Consider the following 26,940-nt stretch of genomic DNA (forward strand, 5'->3'; position numbering starts at 1 on the left):
CAACTGTAGTTTACTGTATGTGTCTTAGGAATTCAGATTTGCAGCGTGGCTGAAACTACGGACATAAATGATCGTCATCTAGTTCTAACTTGTAAGAGTATGTGCCTAATCCATGGGAGTAAATCAGGCATTCCAAAGGTGGCATTAGCCCTGATGGACTTGCTCTCTCCGATTCCTAAATTGTGGGGTGTTTGCAAGTCACCTCTCTCACTTACGAAGCTGGCTAAAGACAGGACTGCCCAGTGTAGAGTCACCAAGTGGCAAAGACAAAAAATGTGGGCCATGCCTTTTATCTGTCCTCGGTGCCTTTTTCTAGTAGGAGCTAGTATTATGGCAAAGTTACCAGTGTTTGAATTACGTAATCCACCTGCAGATCTGAAAGAAATAATACAGCCTTTTTAAAGTAGCTAATTGTCTCGAAGCATAATTGAGACCCTAGGTGTACCTGGGCCATTTGAGTTTTTTTTCTGTCAACCTCCACTCTCTCTCTGGTCCACAATTTAAATCCAGTTTCAAGTGTTCATTCATGCATTAAAAAAATATATTTATTGAGTACTTATGTGCCAGGCATTGTTCTGCATGCTTGGAATATATCAGTGAAGAAAATGAACATAAATTTCTGTCCTTGTGGTTTTCATTCTGGTGGGAGGCAGTAGTCAACAGACAACACAATTAATAAATTACACAGTGTGTTAAGAAGATGTTAAGTGATACAGGAAAAAAAATAATAAAGCAGGGTTGGGATGTCGAGATTGCCAGATAGACTACAGTATTAAATCGGGTGATCAGGGTTGGTCTTCTTGGGAGCTTGAGATGTGAGGAAGGAGATGAGGTGCTTTGCCATGTGGATGTCTGGGAGAAGAGCAGAGCAGGCGTTGGGAATAGCTACAGCAAAGGCCCTAAGGGAAAAGCGTGCCTGACGTGTTTGAAGCACATTTAGGAACGCACAGTGGCTGAGGGGAGAAGGTCAGATAAAGCAGAGGACCAGCTTATTTAAGGCTTTGTAGGGCATCAGAGTAACTTTCACATTTACTTAAAGTCAGGTGGGTCATTGAGTAGAAGAGAGACGTGACCTGACTTTAGGTCTAAAAGGACCCCTCTGGCTGCTGGGTGGAGAATAGGTGATGGAGGTGAGGAGGAGCCAAGAAGACCTCTTAGGAGGCCATTGCAGCACTCCAGGAGAGAGACAGTGGTGACCTGTATAAGAGTTGTAGCAGTGGAAAATGTAAGTACAGGTCAAATTCTGGATATATTTTGAGGTGGAGCTTGCATGATTTCTTGATGGTTTGGGTATGAGATATGAGAGAGAGAGAGAGCAGTTAAGGTCTCTAGGATCTGGACCTGAGCAGTTTGAAGGATAGGTTGCCATCAATCGCAGTGAAGAAACTGCAGATGAAACAGACTTTGAGAGGCAAGGTAACATATGAGTAATTAAGCTTTGGACCTGTTAAGTTTGAGATGGCTACTAGACTTCCAAGGGGAGATGGCAAGTAGCCAGTTGGATAGACGTATGGAGTTTCAGAAGAGAGGCGAATGCGTGGCATTTGAAACCATGAGCCTGGATGAGATCACCAAGGGAGTAAGTGTAGTAGATAAAGTGGACCAAGGACTCAGCCCAGGGACATTCCAACATCAGGAGAAGAGAAGGAACCAGCAAAGGAGACTGACAAAGAATGACCAGCAAGGTAGGAAAACCAAGACAGTAGATTCCTAGGATCAAGCAGAGTGTTCTTCAGATGGAGGGAACAGTCAGCTATGCCAGATGCTGCTGGTAGGTCAAGTAAGATGAGAACTGCGAACTGACCTCTGGATTTAGCAATGTGGGCCGTCACTAGTGACACCAATAGCTATAACCTCTCCATAATCGCAATTTCATGCGTCCTAATCTCTGAACAAAACCGAATTTTCCAGCATACTTCCTCCCTACAGTGCCTCAATCCAACTATTCTTCAACTCCACTGCAACTTCAAAATTATCACCTTTGCACTGACCCTCTCCCCACTGATTTTCTCTTTCTCTTTCCTACCATGTTGTAGCTATTGGTAATGATAAAGTCTTAGGGCATGGCTGGGAATACATGGCTGAAGTGGGGGAGAGGACAACATCGGCAAAAGACATTTAGTGAACTGAGAGTTAAATTGTTGGAAGGGTCATCTCTGTGGCTATTGAACTTGCTAGGAATTGTTCAGTATTGGAGAAAATGACAGTGAACCAGTAATTAAAATTATGAAGAAATGAGGGGAAAATGGAGAGGAGGGGGTCTGTTGGATGATGGTAGTGAAGTTCTTGGACACTTGCCGTAGTCTTTGTGAAAATATCAGGAGGCTTTTATATTTGGGGAGATTTTAGGAGTAATTTAATTCATCATTTCTCAGCTGAGACCCACTGAGGGTAGGGGAGTGCATTTCAAATGCTAGAGCCTCCCCTTCAAGGTACTTGCCTGGCTCCCAGTGACAGTTACTTTAGTAAGCCTGTATTCCCCGTTGGCGGATAGGATGACAAATCCCTCAACTACATTGGGTTCAAAACGGTTAGACACTTTCGAGCTAGTCTCTTCTCTCCAGTTTAGGAATGGCTTTGATAGCGTCCTTGCCAGATGACCATCCATCCTTTTTAGTTAAATGCTTCAAATAACAGGTACTCCAGTCCTTTGTGAAATAGTCTTAGATGCAATTCATTGCATAGAGAAATCAAAGAACTGTTTTTATAATTACTAGCAGATAGAGAATCTTTTTATGCTAGTAGTGTTGGGGGAAGACACTTGCTTTACTTTGTCATAGAACTGAGAATAAATGGTGACAGTTTTCTCTCTGGATGATGATACATTTTCCCTGCCTCTCACTGTTACTAGCTTTCCTTTTGATCCCTCGTCTTCCTAGTCTTCCTAGGAGATGAAGAAGGTTCCAGCGGAATTGGGAAAAAACTTAGCTCCGGGCTACTGAAGTAATCAAGGGAATGGGAAGAATGGAGATTGTCTAAAGTAGTAAGTTTGGAAAAACCAAAGCTGAGAAGGGATTTAACTGGAATCTGTAGTATAGGATATGTATAGGGTAGATACAGACTGGATTTCCCAAATCCCAGACCATTATAACTTTGATTTCAAATAAAATGAAAACATTATTGAACATGGAAGGAGGTAGTTTATGGAGTGCATTACACTAAGCGGTTATCCAAGCAGAAAATGGATATGTTCCAAAAGGGGCTGCAATGAGTTCTCATGAATGGCTGTTGTACCTCATTCAAGTGGGGAAGGCACTTTGCCTGAACTTTTAAGGCTTATATCTTGGAGAGTAATCGTGTTTTTCTTCCCACTGTTTTTCTAGGCGGTATATTTTCCTATCAAGTCTTATACTGGCTGGACTGACTCATGTTCTTGAATTTGGTAGAATTTAATAAAGGGCATTGTTTTATTTAGTATGATAGTGTACATGGTTTAGCCAAGTAAAGGCACTTATGATGTAGAATCTCCATGCATGCTTCTGGTGGGATATCTTCCTTTTACAGAGGGGGAAGGGGTGGCCTCAGGAAAGGTCAGTGACTTGGCCATACTCACACAGTTTGTCAGTAGCTAAGGTAGGACCAGACGCAGATCCTCTGACCAGGATTGTTGTGTGTTTTTCCATTATAGTGTGTCAATTTACATTATTGGCTGGTTAGAGAAATGAACGCAGAGTGGTTAGGTAATTTATCCAGGCTGCACATTGGAAATTATTGGTAGAGTCAGATGAATTCATTCCCTACAGAGCCTCCTCAGCCTAGGTGTTCTGGCATGAGTAGGATTTTAATAAGACAGACTGGAAGTAGTGATCATATCTGAGATATGGACTTTTTTGCTTATTGCATTTAAAATAAATCCTTTCAAAAAATAAATCCTTTTAATTTAATTTAAGAGTTTTTATTTTAAATTTTATATGCTTTTATTAAAATAAATTTGACACACAATGTTATTAGTTTTAGGTGTACAACACAGTGATTCAACAAGTCCATACTTTATGACCACAGGTGTGGTCCTTTCACCATGTCGCTATTATATAGTACCACTGATTGTATTCTCTATGCTGTGCCGAAACTCCCCAAGATTATTCATTCTGTAACTAGAAGCCTGTACCTTCCACTTCTCTTCACCCATTTTCCCCAACCCTTACACCCCCACGACCATCAGTTTGTTCTCTACCTATGAGTCTGTTTTCGCTTTTTGTTAGGTTTGTTTTGTTTTTTGGATTCCACATATAAGTGAAATCATATGGTATTTGTCTTTTTCTTTCTGACTTGTTTCACTGAGCATAATACCTTCTAGATCCATTCATGTCGTCACAAATGATAAGATCGTATTCCTTTTTATGACCAAGAAGTATTCCATTATGTGTATACATGCTACGTCTTTATTCATTCATCTGTTGATGGACACTTGGGTTGCTTCCACATCTTGGCTGTTGTAGATAATGCTGTAGTAGACATAGGGTGCATGTACCTTTTATATCCTTTGGGTAAGTACCCAGTAATGGAATAACTGGATCATATAATATTTTTATTTTTAATTTTTTGAGGAACCTCCATACTGTTTTCCACAGTGGCTGCACCAATTACAAGAAAATAGAAAATAGATTTCTATTGTTTCTTGAGGTAGGCCCATCACTATAAATTTCTCTAAGGGAAATTTTGCTTGGAGGGATGCTTCCACTGCATCTCAGAGATTTTGGACCATTGTGTTTCCATTTTCATTTGTCTCCATGCCTTCTTTTCATTTCCTCTGATTTCTTCATTGACCCTTTGGTTGTTCAGTAGCATGTTTTTTAGCCGCCACGTTTGTGTTTTTTTTCCAGTGGTTTTTTTTCTTGTAATTAATTTCCAGTTTCATATCATTGTGGTCAGAAAAGATGCATGATAGGATCTCAATCTTAAGTTTATAGAGACTTGTTTTATGGCCTAACATATGATCTGTCCTAGAGAATGTTCCATGCATACTTGAAAAGAATGTGTATTCTGTCATTTTTGGATGCTTTGTACATATCTGTTAAATCCATCTGGTCTAATGCGTTTATGCGTCTTTCAGAGACACCATTTCTTTATTGATTTTCTGTCTCAATAATCTACCCATTGATGTAACTGGGGTGCCAAAGTCCCCCCATTATTGTAGTATTGTTCGTTTCTCCCTTTATGTCTGTTAATATTTGCTCTGTGTATTTAAGTGCCCCAATGTTGATGCATAGATATTTACAATTGTAATATTCTCATGTTGGATTTAAAATAAATCCCTTTTAAAAGGCTGTCTGAAATGATGTTGACACTACCTCTATTCCATTGTCCTGCACTTAATCCAAACCATAGATGAAGCTCGTTATTTAATGTAATAAATACTTACATGTTACTTGTGAGTGAAAGAAAGTTTATTTTAAATTATTTAGCATCTCAAGAGAGTATTCTCTTCAATTTGTATTAAAACTCTTATGTAGGGGCGCCAGGGTGGCTCAGTGGGTTAAAGCCTCTTCCTTCGCCTCAGGTCATGATCTCAGGGTCCTGGGATCAAGCCCCACCTCATTTTTTGTTACTTAATTTCATATTGTAAAACAGGTAAAATTATACTACTAAAATTGTAGGCAAATTATTATCCTAGAAAGAGATGTGAAAATTTTCCTAATTTGAAAATCTTCCTAATATAAGATGTAACTTTTGGGTTATCTTATAGTAACCTAGTTTTATATTCTTGGTTCTACCAGTGTCTTATTACATAAACTAAGGTATGCATTCTTAATTGGGCATTGTTGTTGCCCACAAAGGGGTGGAAATTGATTCCTGGGGAGGGGAGGCAAAAGAATTACTCATTTTATGTATAAAGCACAGATATATATATATATATCTATATATATATAAGCATATATACAGTCAGTATATCTGTGTTATTATTTCAGTGGGGAAGGTGTGTCCTAATTAGGAAAAAAAAATGTCTAAAAAGGCCTTGAGTGGAGTGCATATTTGTCCCTAGTTCTCGGCACAGAACTCCTAAGGTAATCAACTAATACTTGGTTTTTGTCCTGTCTCCTAAAATAGCTCCAGAGCTATGAAGATGAAGGGAGCATCTTTTGGTATTCAATAACAAGCCCCTTTCAACCACACCTGAGTTTATGTTAATGAAGTGAGCTTTGGAAAGCCCCTGAAGATGAGGGCTGGTTTTAAGGGAACCAGCCTTGTGATGAGAGGGTTAGACCTTTAACCTCGCCCCCTGACTCCTGGGGCTGGAAGTTGAATTAGGCACCAACAGCCTGTGATTTTAATCAGCTGTGCCTGTATAATGGAACCTCCCTAAAAACTCTGAGCAACCTTCCAGGTTGGTGAATACCCCAAGGCTCTGGGAAGATAACACACCATAATGCATTACCCCACACCTCTCTTCATCCAGCTGTTCCTGACTTGTGTTTTTGTATTGAAAATTGGTAATTTAGTAAAGTAAACTGTGTTCTGGAATCCTGTGAGCCATTCTAGCAAATTACTGAACTTGAGGAAGGGGTTGTGGAAATTCCCAGTTCATAGCCAGTTGGAGTACAGGTGTCAACCTGAGACTTGCAGTTGGTGTCTGAAGTTGGTGGGGAAGGAGGGCAGCCTTGTGGCATTGAGCCCTTAATCTGAGGGGTCTGTGCTAACTCTAGGCAGTTAGTGTCAGAATTATAAATTGTAGGACACCCATCCAGTTGGCATCCTGTGAGAACTGGAGAGTTGTGTGGTTTGGAAAAACCCACACATCAGAAGTGTTGGTTATGAGTAGAGAAGGAAACAGAAATTTTTCCCTTAGGGGCCATGATGAAAATGTTTGAGAAACAGTGAGGTGAAGGATATATTATAAACTCTTCCTTAGAGGAAATCCCCAGATACCACTGTATTCATTGTAAAGGGCAAACTTCTAGGGAGGTTAGGGTTTCCAATATTTGCATTAAAGGTGTAACTTCCAGTGGTCCAGGAAATGAAGTGGTTAGGACTGCCTTTATAATTGGGCCGTGTTTTTTTAGATTTCTCTATCAACTTGCTCACTGTGTAACCTTTCCTGTAATGTCTTGCCTCACATTTCCTCGACCTGAAAGCCTGGCTGTGGCTCAAGAAAGGGGATGTGGATAAAATCTCAGCTGCCTACTCGAGTTACCCTCAGCCCCTGTCAGAGGGGGCTCATGGCTGTAGGGGTCTACCATATGGGTCATCTTTGTTTATAATTTGATAATATCCCTTTATGAGCATCAGGAACAGAGAACCTGAGGGTCAGTACTTTACACCAGATGTGACAGATTTTAAAAGTTGACTCCTCCTCACCTGGTGGTTCAGTCCATTAAGCATCTGACTTGGTTTCAGCTGTGGCCGTGATTTCAGGGTTGTGAGATCAAGCCCCATGTTGAGCTCCATGCTCAGCATGGAGTCTGCTTGAAATTCTCTCTCTCTCTCTCTCTCTCTCTCTCCCCCTCTGCTCTTCCTGTCTTTTTCTCTCAAGTAAAATAAATAAATAAAATCTTCAAAAAAAAAATGTTGACCCCTCCTACCCTTTTTCTGGTCTCCAATGAGAGTGCCTTCCAATGAGAGTGCTTTCTCTTTCCATTTGTCTGGTACATTAAAGGCCTCATTGCACCGTACTTTGTTATCACTGGAAGGGCTGGGTATCCTACTCAGTGCTGTGCCTGGAACTTGGGAGGCACTTGTTAAATAAGACTTGGTTTTAAGGGCAGGGAAAAGAAGCTAGTTAGTAGAAGACTGATGAGTTGTTTGTTTTTCAGATGAAGTTGTCACTTACTGTTTCACATAAGAAGGTAGCATTATACACAGTGTCCTTGTTTCAAGTTTCAGTTAGTGTTACCTCATAGTGTTACCCCGAGGTCCCCATCCCTGGCTTTGTTGTCTGAGCACTGGTGAGGGCCTGGGGCGGGGGAGTAGACTGTACTTGTGGCTCTTGGGTGTTCAGTGGCATTTTTATAACAAATACCACCATTGAGTGAAGGGCGAGGAAGGGAGATTTTATGATCTTCTGCTATTATTAATCAGTGAAGGAGGGATTATACTGCACAAATACTACAGTTGTGACTTTGATCCCCCAGGGGTAAACAATAATTGTAGAGATTGGATTTCAAAAGCCCTGAGAATTTATTTTCAGTGTATCTATTATAGTTTAATCTCTAGTGATGCAGGTGGGTAATCATTAAGTGGAATTTAATCATGGAAACAACGATATTTTCATTTAATGGTTTTCAATGTTTCCTTTATAAATGTAAAGAATTATTCATCTATTAATGCAGGTCCTCCTGAATTTACTTGTAACAAGATACCAAAGTAGAAGTCCCAGATTCCAGTTTAAGGACGAATTGGGACTGATGTACAGAGCAGTGGTGAGAAATAAGTACCAAAACACAAGCTTTATGTGGCTGCCTGATACCTAGTCTACTCTCCTGAGAAAGTAGATGGCTAATGCCTTTAGTATAATTTTTTTTAAGAGAGGGCAAAAATGATTAAATATTTAGTCTTTAAATTTAATGTTAAGAAAATAAAACAACATCAAACTAAGAGGAAGAATGGTTCCTCATCTCTGGTTAGGGTAGAAGTCTACCAACATCACATTCTGTGGAACTGCACTCCTTGGGTCAGACTGAGTTGCTCCTCTTGTTTATTCCATGCCTAACATTGTGGAACTTCTGAAGAAATGATTTGAACACTCTCCTATACTTGTCTATCAGTGTTGTAGTCAAAAATAAAATAAATAGATTTTTTTTTTTAAAAAAAGATTTTATTTATTTATTTGAGAGAGAGACAGTGAGAGAGAGCATGAGCGAGGAGAAGGTCAGAGAGCGAAGCAGACTCCCCATGGAGCTGGGAGCCTGATGTGGGACTCGATCCCAGGACTCCAGGATCACGCCCTGAGCCGAAGGCAGTCGTCCAACCAACTGCGCCACCCAGGCGTCCCAATAAATAGATTTCTATTCCTGTGCGTGTGTGGGTGGGTGGGTGTGTTGCAGGCATGATTTGATGGAAGAGATTGTATTGTAAAGAGAACAAGGGGAAGAAGGAACTGTGAACAATTAGAGAAGTTGGAAGGGAATAAATGAGTCCAGTGATTAGACTTTGTTTTTTTAAAATATCACCCCCCAAATTGTCCATAAGCAAATACAAAATGGGAGATGTGTTCGGGTGTTTTCCCCCTGGAGGCAGGGCTTCCTTGTGCAGCCACCTTGCAAAACATTTTTGGTGGTTTTCCTTTGGAATTCTTTTTAGAGCTGTTTATGAACCACATAAGAAAAGTCATCTTTTTCTTTATGGTAACATCTTGTTTCCTTACTCTTATTATTCCTCACACTTAGTTCTGAATGAAAAAAAAAAATTGTCAGAATCAAAAAAACTTGATTCGAAACATTCCTTTGAGGATTTTTTAAGAGTGTGCTTCTTACTCTGGAGATAGGACTACAATGGAGCCATTAATGAAATTAGTATAATGCTTTCCTTTAGAACTTTGGGAAAGACAGAACTCATTCTGCTGTTCAGTTCAGTTTATTAAGAATTTGTATACAAATTTAAAAAATCAAAAAATATTTGTGTGTATGCATGCAAAGAAAAAAAGATCAGGAGGACATATGTCAAAGGATCAATTGGCATGTTTCATGATTTTGTTTTCTTCTTTATACTTTTCTCTATTTTCCAAAATATCCACAATGAACATTTTTTTTTACAATCGGGAAAAAGGGGAAAAGCATAGTCTGGTGACTTTGTGGACATGCTCGTTCTGTCTTCAAGCATGGTCAGAAACCATTCTTAACTTTGAGCAGGTGTCATAGGCGGAGCACAGATTCACTTTTGTGGACTCAAAACCAGGGTTACCTCCAGCTACAGTACATCAAAGTTTTGTCTTTTGAAGCACTGATTTCTTAAAAGAGAATAATTCCTTTTGATTTCAGAAACGTTCCTTTCAGTATGACAAGCAGAAGTGGAATATGTTAAAAATGTGTAGGCTTGTTTCCCAAATACTAGTGAAATCATTTCTGATGCAGTACGCGCTTAAAATAAGTTTTTATGCAAATTGTATGGTGTGATTTAAAAATACCATTCAAAAAATAGGCACAGCTTCTCTGTGTAAGTTGAACTGTCCTCGTTGTGGTAGAAGTTTGGTCATGTGTATCACATCGTAGAAAAAATATTTTGTGGGGAGAGAAAAGGGATGTAAAGAAAACTTAAAATATGGGGAACACTTGAACTTCTTAAGATGATGCCAAATAATTGCTGTTTTAGAGAAATAAAAACTGAATATGAAGACAAAAAATATTTAATGGGTCATCTAATACATGGTGGGGGTGTGTCCCTGGAGGTTCTTACTACTGTAGCTGTGTGTATACATTTGAAGTAAACACTTCTCTATTCAGCTAATGCTTGCAGCCTCTGAGTCATTTCAAGCTGTCAGCAGATTTTGCAGCATCTTTCGTATATTTAGCACTATGCTAAAATTTCCCTTTTGGCCCAGGTTTTCAGTTCTCCAAGCATCTCATGCAATGTTCACACAATTGCTGTGTGAAGTACATTTTATGTCTTGTATAATAATACTGTGCTTTTAAATTTATGAGAAGATATCCAAACAGTGTCATATATATGAAATTTTCTGGAAATTTCTTATTTAAAAATAAATATATAAACAGGAGCTCCTCCGCAAGGGAATTCACATCTTTATTCTAGTGCTATAGCTTTGTTTCTGACACTTCTGGAAGAATTCTGTGCTACTGACTGGCACCAGTAGATTTTTTTTTTCATGATACCATACTTTTTAAAGTCTAGTATTCTGCAGGTGCCAGTTTAGTAGTCTGAAACTGAATCAGATGTTTTTAAGACCAGAGTTTAATACACTTAGCTGTGCCTTCCAGAATAACTTATTTTATACCACTTAACTTTCCTGTTCTGGAGCTCTGAACATCCAGAAGAATCAGTTCAGTGGGTAGATTAATTTATTCCTTCCTAGTCTAGTATTTTGTGGCATCAATAAAACCAGAGATGCTAAAGCCAGTTTCAACAGCTACCTGCTAAAGGAATAAATTCTTCTTCTTTTTTTTTTTTTTTTAAAGATTTTCTTTATTTATTTGTCAGAGAGAGAGGGAGAGAGAGCGAGCACAGGCAGACAGAGAGGCAGGCAGAGGCAGAGGGAGAAGCAGGCTCCCTGCTGAGCAAGGAGCCCGATGTGGGACTCGATCCCAGGACGCTGGGATCATGACCTGAGCCGAAGGCAGCTGCTTAACCAACTGAGCCACCCAGGCGTCCCAGGAATAAATTCTTCTTAATAGGGATGAAATTTCCATGCCCTGGGTCCTGGGGAGAAGAGTCTGGGAAACAAGAAAAGCTTTATGTCGCCCTTTCCTATGAGAATAGTTTTACAGTGGGCGCTCATAGGCAGAATTTTGCTAAATATGTTTTAAACTAGGCAAGATTTGAAAGTTTCTTTAAAACCATAGATGTATAAAATATCACCCAAGTATTTTGGAGCCACATGAATGTGCAAGCAATCTGCTTTGGGTGAACAAAAATGAATTGTTTTTCTAATCATGAAAATTGACATGTTTCTAACCTCCTTAAAATATAAGCAGTAGAACATAGTAGGCTGTCAGTTTGACTATGTTTCTCCATTGTTTATAAGAAAATTCTGAGCAAAAGTGCTTCCAGCTTACTATAATTAGCTTGAAACCTGATTATAAACTTGTAGTCATCAGTGAACCTTAAAAGGACTAGGAAATGTAAGATTCTTGGGTTTTTTTATTTAGTAAATAAACTTTTAAAAAGTCCAGCTGATTCAAAGTTACTGTTATCGGGGTGAAAGAGTGTCTTTTCATTAAATCACAGACTTCTAGAGCAGAAGGGACAGGAGCAACCATGAATACCCTCTTATTTTATAGAGCAGAAAATTGAGACGCAGAAAGATTGATGAATTTGCCCACTTTGTCACACTGGTAGGCAGAACCAGGAGTGAAATCCAGGTTTTCTGACCTGTAACCCAGTTCTCTTCCCACTATTCAGACTTTTTCATCATCTTACTCATTATTAGAAGTGTATTGATTAAATACACATAGTATATAATCATTACATTAAAAAAGGTCCCTTTGAGTAGGTAAACACATGAACATGGAAGCAAAGTCCAGAGGCACACAAAGGTTTGTGGCCTGCCATGCTGAGTCTAGCTCTCGTAACTCCTATCCATCCCAGATCTCTCCTTGGAAGCAGCCACTATAAAAAAGAAGGGATTTTAAATAGATCATTTTGATCTAATTTTCTAAACTGACACAATATTACATTATTCTTCCCAGACTGCAACTTGGCCTGCCAAGTTTAGGTAATGCCTGACGGAGGAAAAACATAAGGTGCAGAATTGGAATATGGAGAGATTTATGAATTGGATTTGAAAATTACCCCAAGCCCAACGCTTTTCCAGTCATAGAAGTGAGGGCTCTCTTACAGCAGGACTCTGTGACTCAGATAATGTCCTTCATACAGAGAGCCTCGAGTATAAGAGCTTTCATGATGTGGAAAATCCCTGTTGGAGTATTGAACTGGGTACAACAGCTTTAAAATTAGCACACTGGCCAAAAAGAAAGAATTATGCTGATGTTTAAATAAATATTCTGAGCCTCTGTACAGCCAGCCATGAGTATGAGACACCATGTGGACCTACTTCTCTTGGCCTCTGAGCCTCTGCTGCCTACCTTGATGACACCTTAGGGCTTGGTCCTTGGATGGGTGCACCCAAGCATTTGGTCTGGAACGTTCCTGGCAGAGTGAGCAAGTTGTATGAGGAGGTGAAAGGGGCCCCAGGGGTACTGGGGCACCATTGACCCTGCTGCTACTGTTGGAGTGTGGCATGAGAAAAGCAGGGGTTTGCATGCACAGCTGCCCATGTGCTAAAAGGTCAGGCTGGAGAAAGCTGCCAGCCTCTGTGCAGCAAGACAAATCTTGAAGGAGGACGGAGACCGCAAGTGTTTCTCTTTTTTCACTACCTCTGTGTGACTGTGTGACAAGAGGTTTTACCTGAGAGGGGAGAGGACACCGGAAATTATAGGTGGTTTAAAGAGCTGAGAATGGGTTCAGGGAAGAGAGGGAGAGAGGAAAGACAAGGGGAGGGAAGTTGTCTTTTTTGAGAGACGTTCTTTGACTCATATACCGTTAGACTATTGGAGAGTGGGTTTCACATTCTACTCTAAGGCAGTGATTTTTTTCCCCCCCAAACTTCCCTGATCCTAAGATTCTTTGGAAATACTTGCTAAAAGTTCAACTTCCAGGGCACCTGGCTGGCTCAGTCAGAAGAGCATGCCCCGCAACTAATAACATCTTTAGTGAAGTTAGAAGTGGTTTTTAAAAAAATTTTTATTTAAATTCAATTCAGTTAACATATAGTCTGTTACTGGTTTCAGAGGTAGAGTTCAATGATTCATCAGTTGCGTACATCACCTGGTGCTCATTCCATCACATGCCCTCCTTAAGATCCATCATCCAGTTACCCCATCCCTCCATGCCCCACCCCAGAACCCTCAGTTTCCTATAGTTAAGAGTCTCTTGTGGTTTGCCTCCCTCTCTGTTTTCATCCCATTTTCTTTCCCTTCCTCTATGTTCATCTGTTTTGTTTCCTAAATTCCACTTGAGTTTAATCATATGGCATTTGTCGTTCTCTAACTGACTCATTTCACTTAGCATGATATCCTCCAGTTTTATCCACGTTGTTGCAAATGGCAGATTTCATTCTTTTTGATGGCTGAGTAGTATTTCGTGTGTGTGTGTGTGTGTGTGTGTGTGTGTGTGAGAGAGAGAGAGATATCCATTCATCTGTTGATGGACATCTGGGCTCTCCATATTTTGGTGGCTGTGGAGGTTGCTGCTATAAATATTGAGGTGCACGTGCCCCTTCAAATCACTATGTTTGGGATACATACCTAGTAGTGCAGATACATTTGGATAAATACCTAGTAGTGCAATTGCTGAGTGGTAGGGTAGCTCTATTTTTTACCTTTTTGAGGAATGTTCATACTGTTTTCCTGAGTGACTGTACCCATCAACACTTTCTCCACATCCTCACCAACATCTGTTGTTTCCTAACTTGTTAATTTCAGCCATTCTGACCAGTGGGAGGTGGTATCTTATGGTGGTTTTGATTTGTATTTCCCTGGTACAGAGTTGAGCACTTTTTTCATGTTTCTATTGGCCATTTGCATGTCTTTGGAGAAATGTTTGTTCCTGTTGTCTGTCCATTTATTTATTTATTTATTTGACAGAGAGAGAGAGATCACAGGTAGGCAGAAAGACAGGCAGAGAGAGAGAGAGAGGGAAGCAGGCTCCCCGCTGAGCAGAGAGCCCGATGTGGGACTCAATCCCAGGACCCTGAGATCATGACCTGAGCCCAAGGCAGCGGTTTAACTCACTGAACCACCCAGGTGCCCCTATCTGTCCATTTCTTGATTGGATTATTTGTTTGGGAATTGAGTTTGATTAAGTTCTTAATAGATTTTGAATTCTAGCCCTTTATCTGATAAGACATTTGCAAATATCTTCTCCCATTCTGTCCATTGTCTTTTACTTTTGTTGACTGTTTCCTTTGCTGTGCAAAAGCTTTTTATCCTAATGATGTCCTAATAGTTGCTAATTTTTGCTTTTGTTTCCCTTGCCTTTGGAGACCTGTCTAGCAAGAAGTTGCTGTGGCTGACTGGAAGAGGCTGCTGCCTGTGTTCTCCTCAAGGATTTTGTTGGATTCTTGACTCACATTTAGGTCTTTCATCCACTTTGAGTCTATTTCTGTGTGTGGTATAAGGAAATGGTCCAGTTTTAATCTTCTGCATGTGGCTGTCCAATTTTCCACCACCATTTGTTGAAGAGACTTTTTTCCATTGGACATTCTTTCCTGCTTTGTTGAAGATTAGTTGATCGTAGAGTTGAGGGTCCATTTCTGGGTTCTCTGTTCTGTTCCATTGACCTGTGTCTCTTTTTGTGGCAGTTCCATACTGTCTTGATGATCACAGTTCTGTAATACAGCTTGAAGTCTGGAATTGTGATATCTCCAGCTTTGGTTTTCTTTTTTAGTGTTACTTTGGCTATTTGGGTCTCTTCTGGTTCCATACAAATTTTAGGATTGTTTGTTCCAGCTCTGTGAAAAATGCTGACAGTATTTTGATAGGGATTGCATTGAATGTGTAGACTGCTCTAGGTAGCGTAGAAATTTTAACAATATTAGTTCTTCCAACCCATGAGAATGGAGTGTTTTTCCATTTCTTTGTCTTCCTCAATTTCTTTCTTAAGCGTTCTATAGTTTTCTGAGTATATCTCCTTTACCTCTTTGGTTAGGTTTATTCCTAGGTATCTTTTGGGTTTTGATACAATTATAAATGGGATCAATTCCTTGATTTCTCTTTCCTCTGCATCTTTGTTAGTGGATAGAAATGCAGCTGACTTCTGTGCATTGATTTTGTATCCTGTGACTTTGCTGAATTCCTGTATCAGTTCTAGCAATTTTTTTGTGGAGTCTTTCAGGTTATCTACGTAGAGTATCATGTCATCTTGAAGAGTGAAAGTTTGACTTCTTTGCCGATTTGGATGCCTTTTATTTCTTTTTGTTTGACGAGCATGCCTCTCTTGACCTTGGGGTTGACTCTCGATCTCAGGTTTGTGAGTGTAGAGATTACTAAAAATAAAAAAATCAACTTGAAAACAAAAAATAAAATGAAAGTTCAGCTTCCTTGGCATCTGCCCCAGAGATTCTGGCTGCATGTTCCTTTTCCCCTGATAATAATGCCTTTGTGTTGATTTTTAAAAAATGTTTCTGGACATTTAAAATATTGTTTAAAACACCAGAATATTGGTTCATAGTGACTGTTGAAACATAAGTGCTGTTAGGGGCACCTGGGTGCGGTATAAGGAAATGGTCCAGTTTTAATCTTCTCAGCTGGTTAAGCATCTGCCTTCGGCTCAGGTCATGATCCCAGTGTCCTGTAATCAAGCCCCATGTTGGGGCTCGCAACTTCTTGCTCAGTTGCGAGTCTGCTTCTCCTTTTCCCTCTGTCTTCCCCTCCCCTTTGGCTCATGTTCTTGCTCCCTCTCTCTCAAATAAATAAAGTTAAAAAAAAAAAGAAAGAAAGAAACATGGGTGCTCTTAACCTTTGCAAAAGAACCAGCAAGTGGTCTTGTTTGTTGTAATGGCCCTGCCATTATATTAGACCCAGATCCCTATCTGTGAGTTTTAAGTTATTCAGATTTGAAAGAGTATGGTAATTGTTGGTGACTATTTTTTTAAGAAGTTTTTATTCACAAAAATTTGTATTTTCATATAATAATTATAAAGAAAATGCAAGCATGAGTAAGACCTATACATTCCTGATGTCATCCAACAGTAACAGTTTCTATAGTTAAAACTTTTATAATGAGGCAGTAGCCACTGTTTGTTTCTTCATCACGGTCATTTTAACATTTTAAAATGTAAATAACAAATTTCAGTGATTGTATTGTTTTCTTTTCAGATAGGAACCAAGGCTTTAGCCTTCTTAGCTCATTGGCTGGAGCAAACCATAGCATTGGGTCAGCAGATATGTGTGCCTCAGAGGTAAAGATTCTTCCTGGATCCTTTCAGAGTTTGGTTTTTATCTCATTGTCGTTTTTTCTCATTGTCTCAAGTCTCTGTACCATTGTCATTTTTTCCTTTCCATTTAAGAGGCAGCAGACAATAGCAGACCAAGGGTAAAAAGAGAACCTAAAACAGTCCTCTTGCGCCTGGTACCTGTTGAGAGAAGGCTGGTTCAGCATTAAAGCAATAAGCCCTCTCAAGATGTTTACAGTTTGGGCTGTTCCATGGGGTTTTTGTTTTGGTTTTGCTAGAGGCTTTAAAAAACGTGCTAGGATTTCCTTGAGACATAAAGTTGCCTCCTGATCTTTATAAAATAGAATTGGTGGTTCTTTGTCAGTAATCCTATGTCCGAAGCCCTGTACCAATCTGAGGCAGGGTCCCTGCCTTCAGTGGGCTTCATCGTCTGACTTCGACCCTGGGGCCTCAAGGATTTGGGTTCGAGTGTCAGCATGCTGGAATCAAGAGCAAACTGCACAGCAGACTGCCATATTGTCTCCCCAGGCATCTTTTTCATCAGTCTTGAGCACTTTGTGATATGCTTATGTCCATTTTCACATTTTGAATAAAACATGGCTCTTAAAGCAAACAAAAGGCGTGTTTTAGTAGCCAACAGCAAAATCATAATACTTTCTGGTTTTTCCTGAAGGGAAAATACTCCCGAGTTAGTGAATTTTTAGCCTCTTATTTATTTTTTTAATGTGACATTGCTCCTTCTTCCATCTCTCATTGTCTCTAGCTTCTGTTACTGCTTCTCTAAAGCCAACCAGGGAGGGGAAGTGTGAGTCTCTCTGGCTTTAGTTCTGAAATAGCCTACTATTAAATTAGTGCTTGTGTGTATTTTCCTCAACAGCAGCCCCATTTGCCAGCAGCAGTGAGGACTGAATCTCTCTTGGATCATCGGGGCGGTGCATCTAACACAACAGACACTCAGGCTGATAGCGTCGTGGGTAAGTTCCTCCTTTGGCTGCCAGGAGACTACTCTGTGGAACTTGGAAGAGGTATGGGGCATAAATCATCTGGGGGGAAATTAACTTGAAACATGAACAAGGGAAGAAAATTGATAGTGTACCCCAAGTGAATGTGAGCCTTGTGGACAGCTATCAGAAAAGGAGGGAGAATAACCACAGAAGCAGTCTGTGGGTACCATTTTCTCTGATTCTTGTAGTAGGATCTTGATTCAGATCATCTTAACGGAGACAGACAGAACCAGGTGGTGAAACAGCTTTATATCTCCATATTCCAGTTTTTTTTCATAGTATTTAACAGTTGGCAGAATTGATGGTAACAAGAATAATACAACTTTATAAGCCCTTTCACATCCTTTGAAAGTTCTTTTAGATCTACTTTCTCATGTTTGGTAATGAAGTTTGGCAGAGAAGTTATTTTATGGAGACGGAGCTGAGGCCCAGAGCAGTTTAAGAACTTGTCCAAGGGCATCTAACAAAAAGGTCCCAGAACTGAGACTAGAATCCATTCTGATGTCCAAAAGCCAAGAAATGTAGTTGACAGTAACTGTAAATGCCCTTTTTTGGGGAAACTATTAACATCTCTGCTTTCTTTTTATGCCACAGAGGGCCCAACATGCAGGATATGCAAAACTTTATTTCTGATTAGAAGAGTGTCCATGTAGAAAACTTAAGTGTTTGGTAATAGACACATATTAAGAAGGAAAAATTACGTATAATCTCTTTTCTCTTTAGTATGTTTAACCTTGTCTTCTCACTTTGGTCCCTCCTACTGGCTTTAGACCCACTAAAGTCTCTGCCATGAAAACAAACCAGTAACCACACTAACCTAAATAACTTGGGGAAATAGCATTCTGACCGGATACCAGGAGGCCCCAAACAGAAACAGTGGAACAGAAATAAAGAACTCTGTTTAATACATTTGAATGTCATAGGGGTATAGTTTAGAAATGCTGAAATTATGTATATTTTGTATATATCAGGGTTGAAAAAAATCAGAAAATCTAGAGAATGAGAGCTAGGTTTCTCACTGTCTGAGAAAGAAGCCACATCTAAGGAAAGGAAAGAGCTGGGTTGAACCCTTGGTTCTGGGATGGAACTCAAGGTATTAGCATGATGACATACTTAGAGTTAGAGCAATAGAGCAATAAACAGAGATATGCGTGTGCATGTTAGTATGCGTGTGTGTGTGGGGGGGTGTATTTCCTACCTATTTCCACTGAGAGGGCCTGGAAGCACACTCCCAATAGCTGTTGACACCCTTAGCATTCAGATCTTGCTTTTTAAATATCTTTTGCCAATAAAAGGATCCAGGGGCACTTGTAGAAGTGATTGATTCTAGGTCTGGGGCAGGAAGAATGCAGGATGCTGAACCTAGAGCCATCTCCTGGGGCCAGAAAGTAAGGAACTACTGACAGAAGGGGTGGGAGCGTGTTGAAGGGGCACCAAGCCAACCTTGGAGAGAGCTTCCAGTGGCCCATGCTGGAGCAGTGTGACCAGCGAGATCGAATTTAGTATTGGGCTGCAACCCATAGAACAAAATAAATATCTGTAAATCCAAACTAATATAAGAAATAACTGGGCAAGAAAGAGCGGCTCTTCTTGCAGAAGAATTCTAATTAATACACATGGAAGGAATGAGGGAAAGAAAAATCCTTATCAGCCACGATCAGGATCCACCAATGGATGTGAGAATTAGTAGATGAAAGTTTGCGAAGAAACGTGACATCTACATCTTCTAAAGTAGCTCTCCCGAGATACTTACTTAATGCAAAATGGAAGATAGTAACTTTGCCCTGGAGAAACCCGGCAGGTAGCCTTTCAGTGGTGTTGAAGCTCACCAGCAGTAAGGCGCACTGACATCCTGTGCCCCCTGCTAGGGGCACCAGAAGGACTCATCATGCCTGTGGTCTCCATGCCAAGGTGTGTGACCTCAGTCTCCTAGGAAAACATCCAACAAACCCATACTGAGGGACTGTCTACAAAATCACTGACGAGTTCTCTTCAGAAGTGTCAAAGCCATGACAGACGAGGAAAGACTATAAGGAGTGGTCACACATTGAAGAAGACTACAGAGATATCGTAGCCGAATTCTGTGTAATCTTCTGAAACAGGATGCTAGGGAGAAAAGTGACGAAGGTGGAATGAAGTCTGTAGTTTGGTTAATAGCACTGTACCATTATTAACTTCTCAACTTGTGTCATACTTCGGCTAGGAGATGAAAGTGGAACCCTACTGTTTTTGCAACTTTTTTGTAATACTAAAATTGTTTCAAAATTTTAAAAAAAGGTAAAAACCAAGCCAACAGGGGTAAAACACTTGTCAATCCCACATCTTCCTCCTCTCTTTATTGGAGGGAGAACTTCTTTCCATCCCTCACCTCCCATTACTCTTTAGCTCACTCCCACCTAGTTTTTGCCCCATTTGCTACTAAAACAGTTCACCAGCGACCTCCAGACCACTAAAGGTAATAGGTATTTCCCAGTCCTTGTCTTGACCTCTTGGCAGCTTTCAATATTATGGATCAGTCCTTTTTTGAAACATTTTCTCTCGCTCACCCGACACTTCTGACTTCTCTGGTTATTCTTTTCCTTTCTCTGTTAGATGACCCTCCTTCATCATCTCAATCTCAAGATTGCCATTCCTCGGTGCTCCATATAAACTCCTCTGCCAAACCCATATTTAAGCATGGAGTGATTCTGTGCACATCCAGCTACCATGTATGCATAGATAAATCACAGATTCTTAACCTCCAGCCCTGTGCATCTGTTGCCTCCATGAAACTTCCCCTGAACCAAAGCAAATTTATGAGCTAAAGTGCATTCTTAACACTAGATTATCTCTATGGCATTGTAGTTGATGTGGAGAATTAGAAGCTGTCCTTGTCTTCAAGCAGCTTGCACCTTAAAACTGTAGAGATGGGCCTTGCAGTATAATGCTCACGGTCGTGGACTTGGAGTCCTGGACAAATGGCTTCAAATCATGGCTCTGCCAGTAATGACGAGATGACCTTGAGTGAGTTATTTAGCCTCTCTATAGGCCCTAGTTTCCCTTTCTATAAAATAAAATTTTTCCTCATGAATCTGTCACAGAAATGAAATGGAATCATGGGGTCCCTGGGTGGCTCAATTGATGAAGCATCCAACTCTTGACTTTGGCTCAGGTCATGATCTTGGGGTCATGGGATTGAGCCCTCCACCCTAGTTGAGCTCTACACTCCGCGAGGAGTCTGCTTGAGGATTCTATCTCTCTCTCCCCCATTCCCTGTCCCCCAGCTCACACGCACTCTCTCCCTCTCTAAAAAGTATGGGATGAATTCTAGGGAAGGAGACCTGTGAACTGGGCTGGCTAGGAAAGACTTCCTAGAGGTGTTCGGCATAGAGTGGAGATTGAGTAAGAATGCTGATTAAAAATAAATTGTGTAAAGAGATAACAGGCTGTGATAGAAATAGTGAAGGATTTGTAGTAAGGAAATAGGTAGGCATTGGCTTTCCTGCCGAGTAGCTGTAACTTTAGATGAGTTCATTTTTAAAGCCAGCTTCTTCATGTATAAATCACAGGCATCGATTACTGCCCTAACCACCTTATATAGTGGCTGTCCGTAATGGGAAAATTTTTGTCGTTCAGGAAAATATGGTATAAATTCCAGACATCTGTTGTTGATCGATACCCCTCAGTGGAGAGGGTGGCCTTTAGAGTTGGAAACACCTAAGTGTGAATCCGCTGCGTTCACACCAGCTGTGACCTTGAGCAAGTCACTTCAACTCACAGCTCTACATTTCTTACCTCTAAGATGAAACCAAGTTCTTTGCCTCAGTATATGTAAGGATAAAATAAGTTTACTCTTCATTTGTGGGGGCCCACTAGCAGCCAAGCAGGGGGAGCACCACACACAGGAAAGCAGGGACACATGGAGTACTCATTCAGTGATGACTCCCATCAAAGCTAAGATCGATTGCTGTATGACTATGTATTTAGCACACGCACAAGTCATTTCGGGCAAATAACGTGACAAATCCTTTTTTCAGATCCCATGTTAGATCTGGATATTCAAGAATTAGCCAGTCTTACTACTGGTGGAGGAGATTTGGAGAATTTTGAAAGACTGTTTTCAAAGTTAAAGGAAATGAAAGGTAATTGGCTCCATCATGTCTAACACGTTCTCTCCTGGTGCTCCTCTATTTTATATGGTAGGATTTTGTTTTGTAACCACTGATTGGACTCCATGCTCTGGTGTCAGCTGTCTGGAGACACCTGGTACCTGGGGGACTGTGCCATCCTCTGTTGGTAGAAATTCCCCCGGGAAAAGTTTCCCTCTTTCTTCACTCTCTTTCCTCTTACTCTCCCTTCTTTTCTTGCCTCTCTCGGTTTCTTTCAGTGTGTCTCATTAACCTGGAATCAGTAAGATCCCTGCCAGTTTACTCACATCATCCCCATGTGGAAAATCAGGAAGACTTAAACTCCCTAACAGCTGTAATGACTGCGCCATAAGCATTTGTCTTTGAAACCCATCTTCTATCTTCTAGCATTAGAACATCCGTACACTCCAGACTCTCCTGTGCTATTAAGCGAATTTCTTAAGATCTGTTTTCCCCCTAGACAAGGCTGCGACGCTTCCTCACGAGCAAAGAAAGTTGCATGCAGAAAAGGTGAGACGACCAGTCACATATTTATTGAGTATCTATGAGAACATCTGGTGCTGTTAGAATTAGGTATCCCACTCATTGACTTCTAGATGTCTCAGTGTGAACTTTCAATTGGATGGTAGCTTGAAACTAATTGAATGTTTACACAGTAGTAATATAATTGCTGTAGTCAAACCAAGATTTTTCAAATGTTGAGTGACATGGAACTTTCATTGAGACTCAGGATGTTTGCCTTCCTAACTGTTGGGCTGGAAAACCCTTAGTTGTTTTGTTTTGTTCTGTTTTGTTATTACCAACGCAACACGTGTTCTTGGCAGGAAATGTATGTGGTTTATGGTATTTCATTGTATGAATGTGCCCTCATTTATTTATCCATTTCCCTTTTGGACATTTAGGTCATGTGCGTTTTTTTGTTTCTATAAGTAGAGAAGCTGTGCATAATCTTAACACACCATCACCTTTGTATGTCACTCTGATTTTGTCCTTAGTGTAAATTTCTAGAAGTGGAAGTCCCGGGTCAGGGTCTCCAAGGGTTTGGCTACCCAGGGCTGGAGGGCTGGAGGGCAGGGTATAGAGCATTAGGCCTTGATCAGTTCAGCGTATTGACTGACTCATGAACCAAGCTGCAGGGTAGCTCTTGCCTAAAATGTGCTGCATGCTTCTCTCCACAGGTGGCCAAAGCCTTCTGGATGGCAATTGGGGGAGACAGAGATGAAATCGAAGGCCTTTCCTCTGATGAAGAACACTAAATCGCCCGCGCTAGGGTTTGACTGCCTCAGACTCTTCCCTGCTGCACCCAGTTCTGTTTGGCCAGACTTCCCAGCATCCTGTTGGCCTCCTGACTCAGTTTTAGGGCTGTCTTACTTTTAGTTTTTAGTAGGGGTAGTGGGGCTTTTCTCCCTCAGGACAGTGGAAGGGAGCAAGGAAGGTAATGCCAGCAAGGAGTGACAGTTTTCCCAGTACAGAGGCCTGGGTGGTTTGCCCCAGCTGCAGGAGGAGGCCACCATGCCGCTCCCGGCCCATCTTTCGCAGAGTATCCTCTGCAATCACACTCTGTCACTGTGGATCAGGAGCTGGTGCCGCCTTTCCTCAAGCTTCTGGATTTTCCGCCTGCAGGGAGCTTGCCCACCCTGAGCTTTGGTGCTTTTGATGGTAGGGAAGGAAGCAGCAGACTTGATTTGTGCCATGCGGTAGGTGGGCCCAGAGTCAGTAGCTCTTAGCTCAGTCTCACGCGAAAAAAAGTCTCTGGCCGTTTCCTGTGAAAGAGTGTCTCAGCTCACACCAGAAACTACTGAGAAATAAGGGTGAATTTTTAAACAATGATAGAGGAGGCCAAGGTGTCCTCCTCTGGTAGGGATAAACAAACCCATCTACCAGGTTGCTCTTATGGGGGGTGCGGGGGTTGTGTTTAAGAGAGAGAAAGAAACTTCAGGAATTCCCTGTTCTGGGCCACTGAAGCAGTCTGTGACCTTATCTGGAGGCTTTTGCATTAGTCCTACCAGGAGGAAACTCGTCTTCCTGAGAGCTCATGAGATATCAGAGCTGTGCTGTCACACTTTATACCCTCAAAACAAGGCAACTTTCCCCTCTTTGTCTCTGAGGACCCAACAGATCACTGCCAGCACAGTCACACTGCAGGGTGGGTGAGCCGGAGAAGGAGGGAAAGGATGTGAGAGGTTAGGTGGTGAAGCTCTGAGGGCCAGTGTGACGTGCAGGGCTCAGAGTGGGGGCTCAGCTTCGGGGGAGCCGATCCCCACAGGGAATGTTTCCTAAAGAAGGGTGGGAAATATAGCAAATAAAAATCCCTATTTCTGTGTCTGTAGACACCTGGGAATGTATGCCATTGACATTCACTGTGGTAGCCATTGCCACGGTTCTAGCGGTGCATGGTGCCCCAGCTGCCTGGTTGGTGCTGGCGAACGGGCTGACAGCCACTCCTGGCTTAGCGTGGACTGTGAAATCCTTAGGTCACCAGCAGAAACAAGCTTCAGACCCCTCTGTGCCCCACTAATCTCTGCAGAAGGAATGGCGGGAGGAGTAGAATGCTCCAGATCCTGGGCCAGGGCAGCCTTGACCAAGGAGGGGAAGGTTTCAGTGATTGGAGCATTCAGGAAGAGCCATCATCGCAGGCAACATTGGCAGTTATCTTGCTTGGTGACCCTTTCTCCCCCCTTTCCTTTTTCTTTTTTTTCCCCTCCTCTTTTAACTATTCTGAAGGTCTTTGAGACAAGAGTTGATCACCATTCCATCATCTTTGAGGTGGCTGTATTAGCTGTTGATAAGAATGCAAGGGAAGTTGGCTCTGGGGTTGCGAAATGAAAGGCAGAATATTCTTAAAACATGAAGTGTTTCAGAAAATATATCAGGTCACATGGTTAGGGAACACAGACTAGAAAAAGCTGTGAATGTGATTTTCTGGATTAAACAAAGCCAGGTGATTAAAATATGATTTATTTATAAAGTCTGCTAATGTGTGTTATGATTGTTGTTTTAGCACGGCCTGTGTTGGGGAAGGCTTCCTTCACACTGGGCGTAGGTAGTGAATAACTGGAGAGTTGGTCAAACTCATGATTTTGGAGTCTCCCACATACATGTGTATCAGCTGACCTTTTTTTTTTTTTTTAAGATTTTATTTATTTATTTGACAGAGAGAGATCACAAGTAGGCAGAGAGGCAGGCAGAGAGAGAGAGAGGAGGAAGCAGGCTCCCTGCTGAGCAGAGAGCCCGATGCGGGACTTGATCCCAGGACCCCAAGATCATGACCTGAGCCGAAGGCAGCAGCCTAACCCACTGAGCCACCCAGGCGCCCCTCAGCTGACCTTTTTAAGACCTCAGCGTTCGGGGCATCTGGATGGCTCATGGGGTTAAGCCTCTGCCTTCAGCTCAGATCGTGATCTCAGGGTTCTGGGATCGATCCCCACATCTGGCTCCATGCTTGGCGGGGAGTCTGCTTCTCCCTCTGCTCATCCTCTGCTCATGCAAGCATGCATGTGTGTGTACAAGCTTACATGTGTGTACACGCACACACACACATACACTCTCTCTCAAAAACAATAAAAACTTGAAGACCTCAGCTTTTGGGGGCTGTTGGCCCCTTCCAGGGGACATTGAGGATAAAGTGTCCAGTGCTTGTCTCCTAAAGGCCCATGGTAAGAAGAGTGATCATGAGCTAATAGTGTAATAAAAGTTGTGTTCTACCTGGCCACCTGTGTGGCTCAGTCACTTAAGTGTTTGACTCTTGATTTCAGCTCAGGTCATGATCTCAGGGTTGTGAGATCAAGCCCTGAGTTGGGCTGTGCACTGGGCAAGGGGTCTGCTTAGGGTTTTCTCTTTCCCTCTGCCCCTCCCGACCCCTCTCCCACGTCAAAAAAAAAAAAAAAAAAGAGAAGAAGTTGCAGTCTATCTAATGTGATCTATGTACATGCCAACACAAGTTACTATGGACAGTCTGGGATTTTAAGTGAGACTCGGGTTTCTCCCCCCAACGTTTCTCTATTTGTGTAACAGAGTTGGGCATGTAGTAGGCCCTGAATTTTGGCATCGATTTGGATATGCTAGTTTGAAAAAACTGATGACAAAAGTTTGAAGGTCCACAAGTATTGGAAGGTAAGGAGAGACAAAAATAAGCTTTTTTTTTTCCCCTGAGAAAATCATGTGTTATGTAATAATTTTAGAGTGATGAAGACATAGATATTTTTATAATTTTAAAATATGTTATCCTGCCAGAGTGTGAGAAGATTGACAGAACCAGTTTGCTTTCTCTCTATTTATAGAACTTGGCCACATCTAATTCAGAGAAGCAAGAGATTCAGGGACGCTAGATTTGGACGGCTGAGTAATATGGGATGTGGTTCAAGGACCATTGAGCATGTCAGGCCATCACTGCAGACTACTTGTAACTCATGAAATGTGATCTGTGGCTCCCTTCCTGTTCTCCACTATGGAGAGAAGGGGATCAACAGCGTCACTGTGGCTTGCTGGATTCCGTTAACCTCGGGCCAGTCTTGTAACAATGGCCATCGAGAGAGCACGTGGAGTGCCCCTTGCCCTGCGCTGGCCTGCCACAGAAAAGCAGCCTTAGAAGAATTACTGTCTGAGGGTAAGCTGAGAACTCTGTGAACTATTCTGAGTGCTTGTGGACGCAGAGCTAAATTTAGCGAACATGTGTCTAGTGTGGTCAGAGGCTCTGATTCATTGAACATTCTGATTGATGGAGACAGAGCTTCAGAGAATTGTGTAATGAGCTAGAGTCCTTCACCACACCCCCCAACCCCAGATTTAAAGCAGTCACACAATTTAGGTACAGCATTCTGTCATTAAATACCAAATCTTATTGGAGGACTACAGGTAGAGGAGATGGAAAATCTAGTCAAGTGTGTTCCACCTTTGTGGAGGAGAACACCCTGACCATGAACTTCCCTGGAATCTGTGTGTCTCCTAAAAGCAGGCTGAACGTGCAGGGTGAAGTTCACGGTTTGACTTAGATTCCACTTAGGGTTTAGTGTAGAGCTCCATCCTTGCGTCTCTGGCATAGAAGCTGTTGCAGAAAAGATTTTAGAAATTCTCGGTTTCATATTCTTGGCACTATTTAGCTTGTTATTAACACCTTGAGTCTTGCTCTTTGTGCGGATATCTTTATGCAGAGTTTAGTGTGTGTGTTTGTAGCACTAAAGCCAGAGTCTAGACTAGAAAGCAGTTTCCTCGATGCTGAAGTGTTTCTCTGACATGCAGAGTGGACAAT

The 26,940-nt window shown here is 41.5% G+C and overlaps 1 protein-coding gene across 4 annotated transcripts in view; it reads left to right on the forward strand.

Moving 5' to 3' along the window:
• Positions 1-24,663, forward strand: part of AAGAB (alpha and gamma adaptin binding protein) — a 51,090-nt gene extending 26,427 nt beyond the window's left edge. Inside the window, exons 6-10 of one of the 4 annotated variants that reach the window (XM_044230107.1) lie at positions 16,485-16,567; positions 17,439-17,586; positions 21,582-21,686; positions 22,080-22,202; positions 22,871-24,663. In XM_044230107.1, coding sequence (XP_044086042.1) covers positions 16,485-16,567; positions 17,439-17,586; positions 21,582-21,686; positions 22,080-22,202; positions 22,871-22,914 — 503 coding nt within the window. In that variant the 3' untranslated portion in view covers positions 22,915-24,663. The remainder of the gene's footprint in view (positions 1-16,484; positions 16,568-17,438; positions 17,587-21,581; positions 21,687-22,079; positions 22,203-22,870) is intronic. The other 3 variants (XM_044230109.1, XM_044230108.1, XM_044230110.1) reach the window with 3 other exon arrangements.
• The last annotated feature ends 2,277 nt before the right edge of the window (positions 24,664-26,940 follow it).

Source organism: Neovison vison, chromosome 13 (genome assembly GCF_020171115.1).
Source record: "Neovison vison isolate M4711 chromosome 13, ASM_NN_V1, whole genome shotgun sequence".
Lineage (NCBI taxonomy): Eukaryota > Metazoa > Chordata > Mammalia > Carnivora > Mustelidae > Neogale > Neogale vison.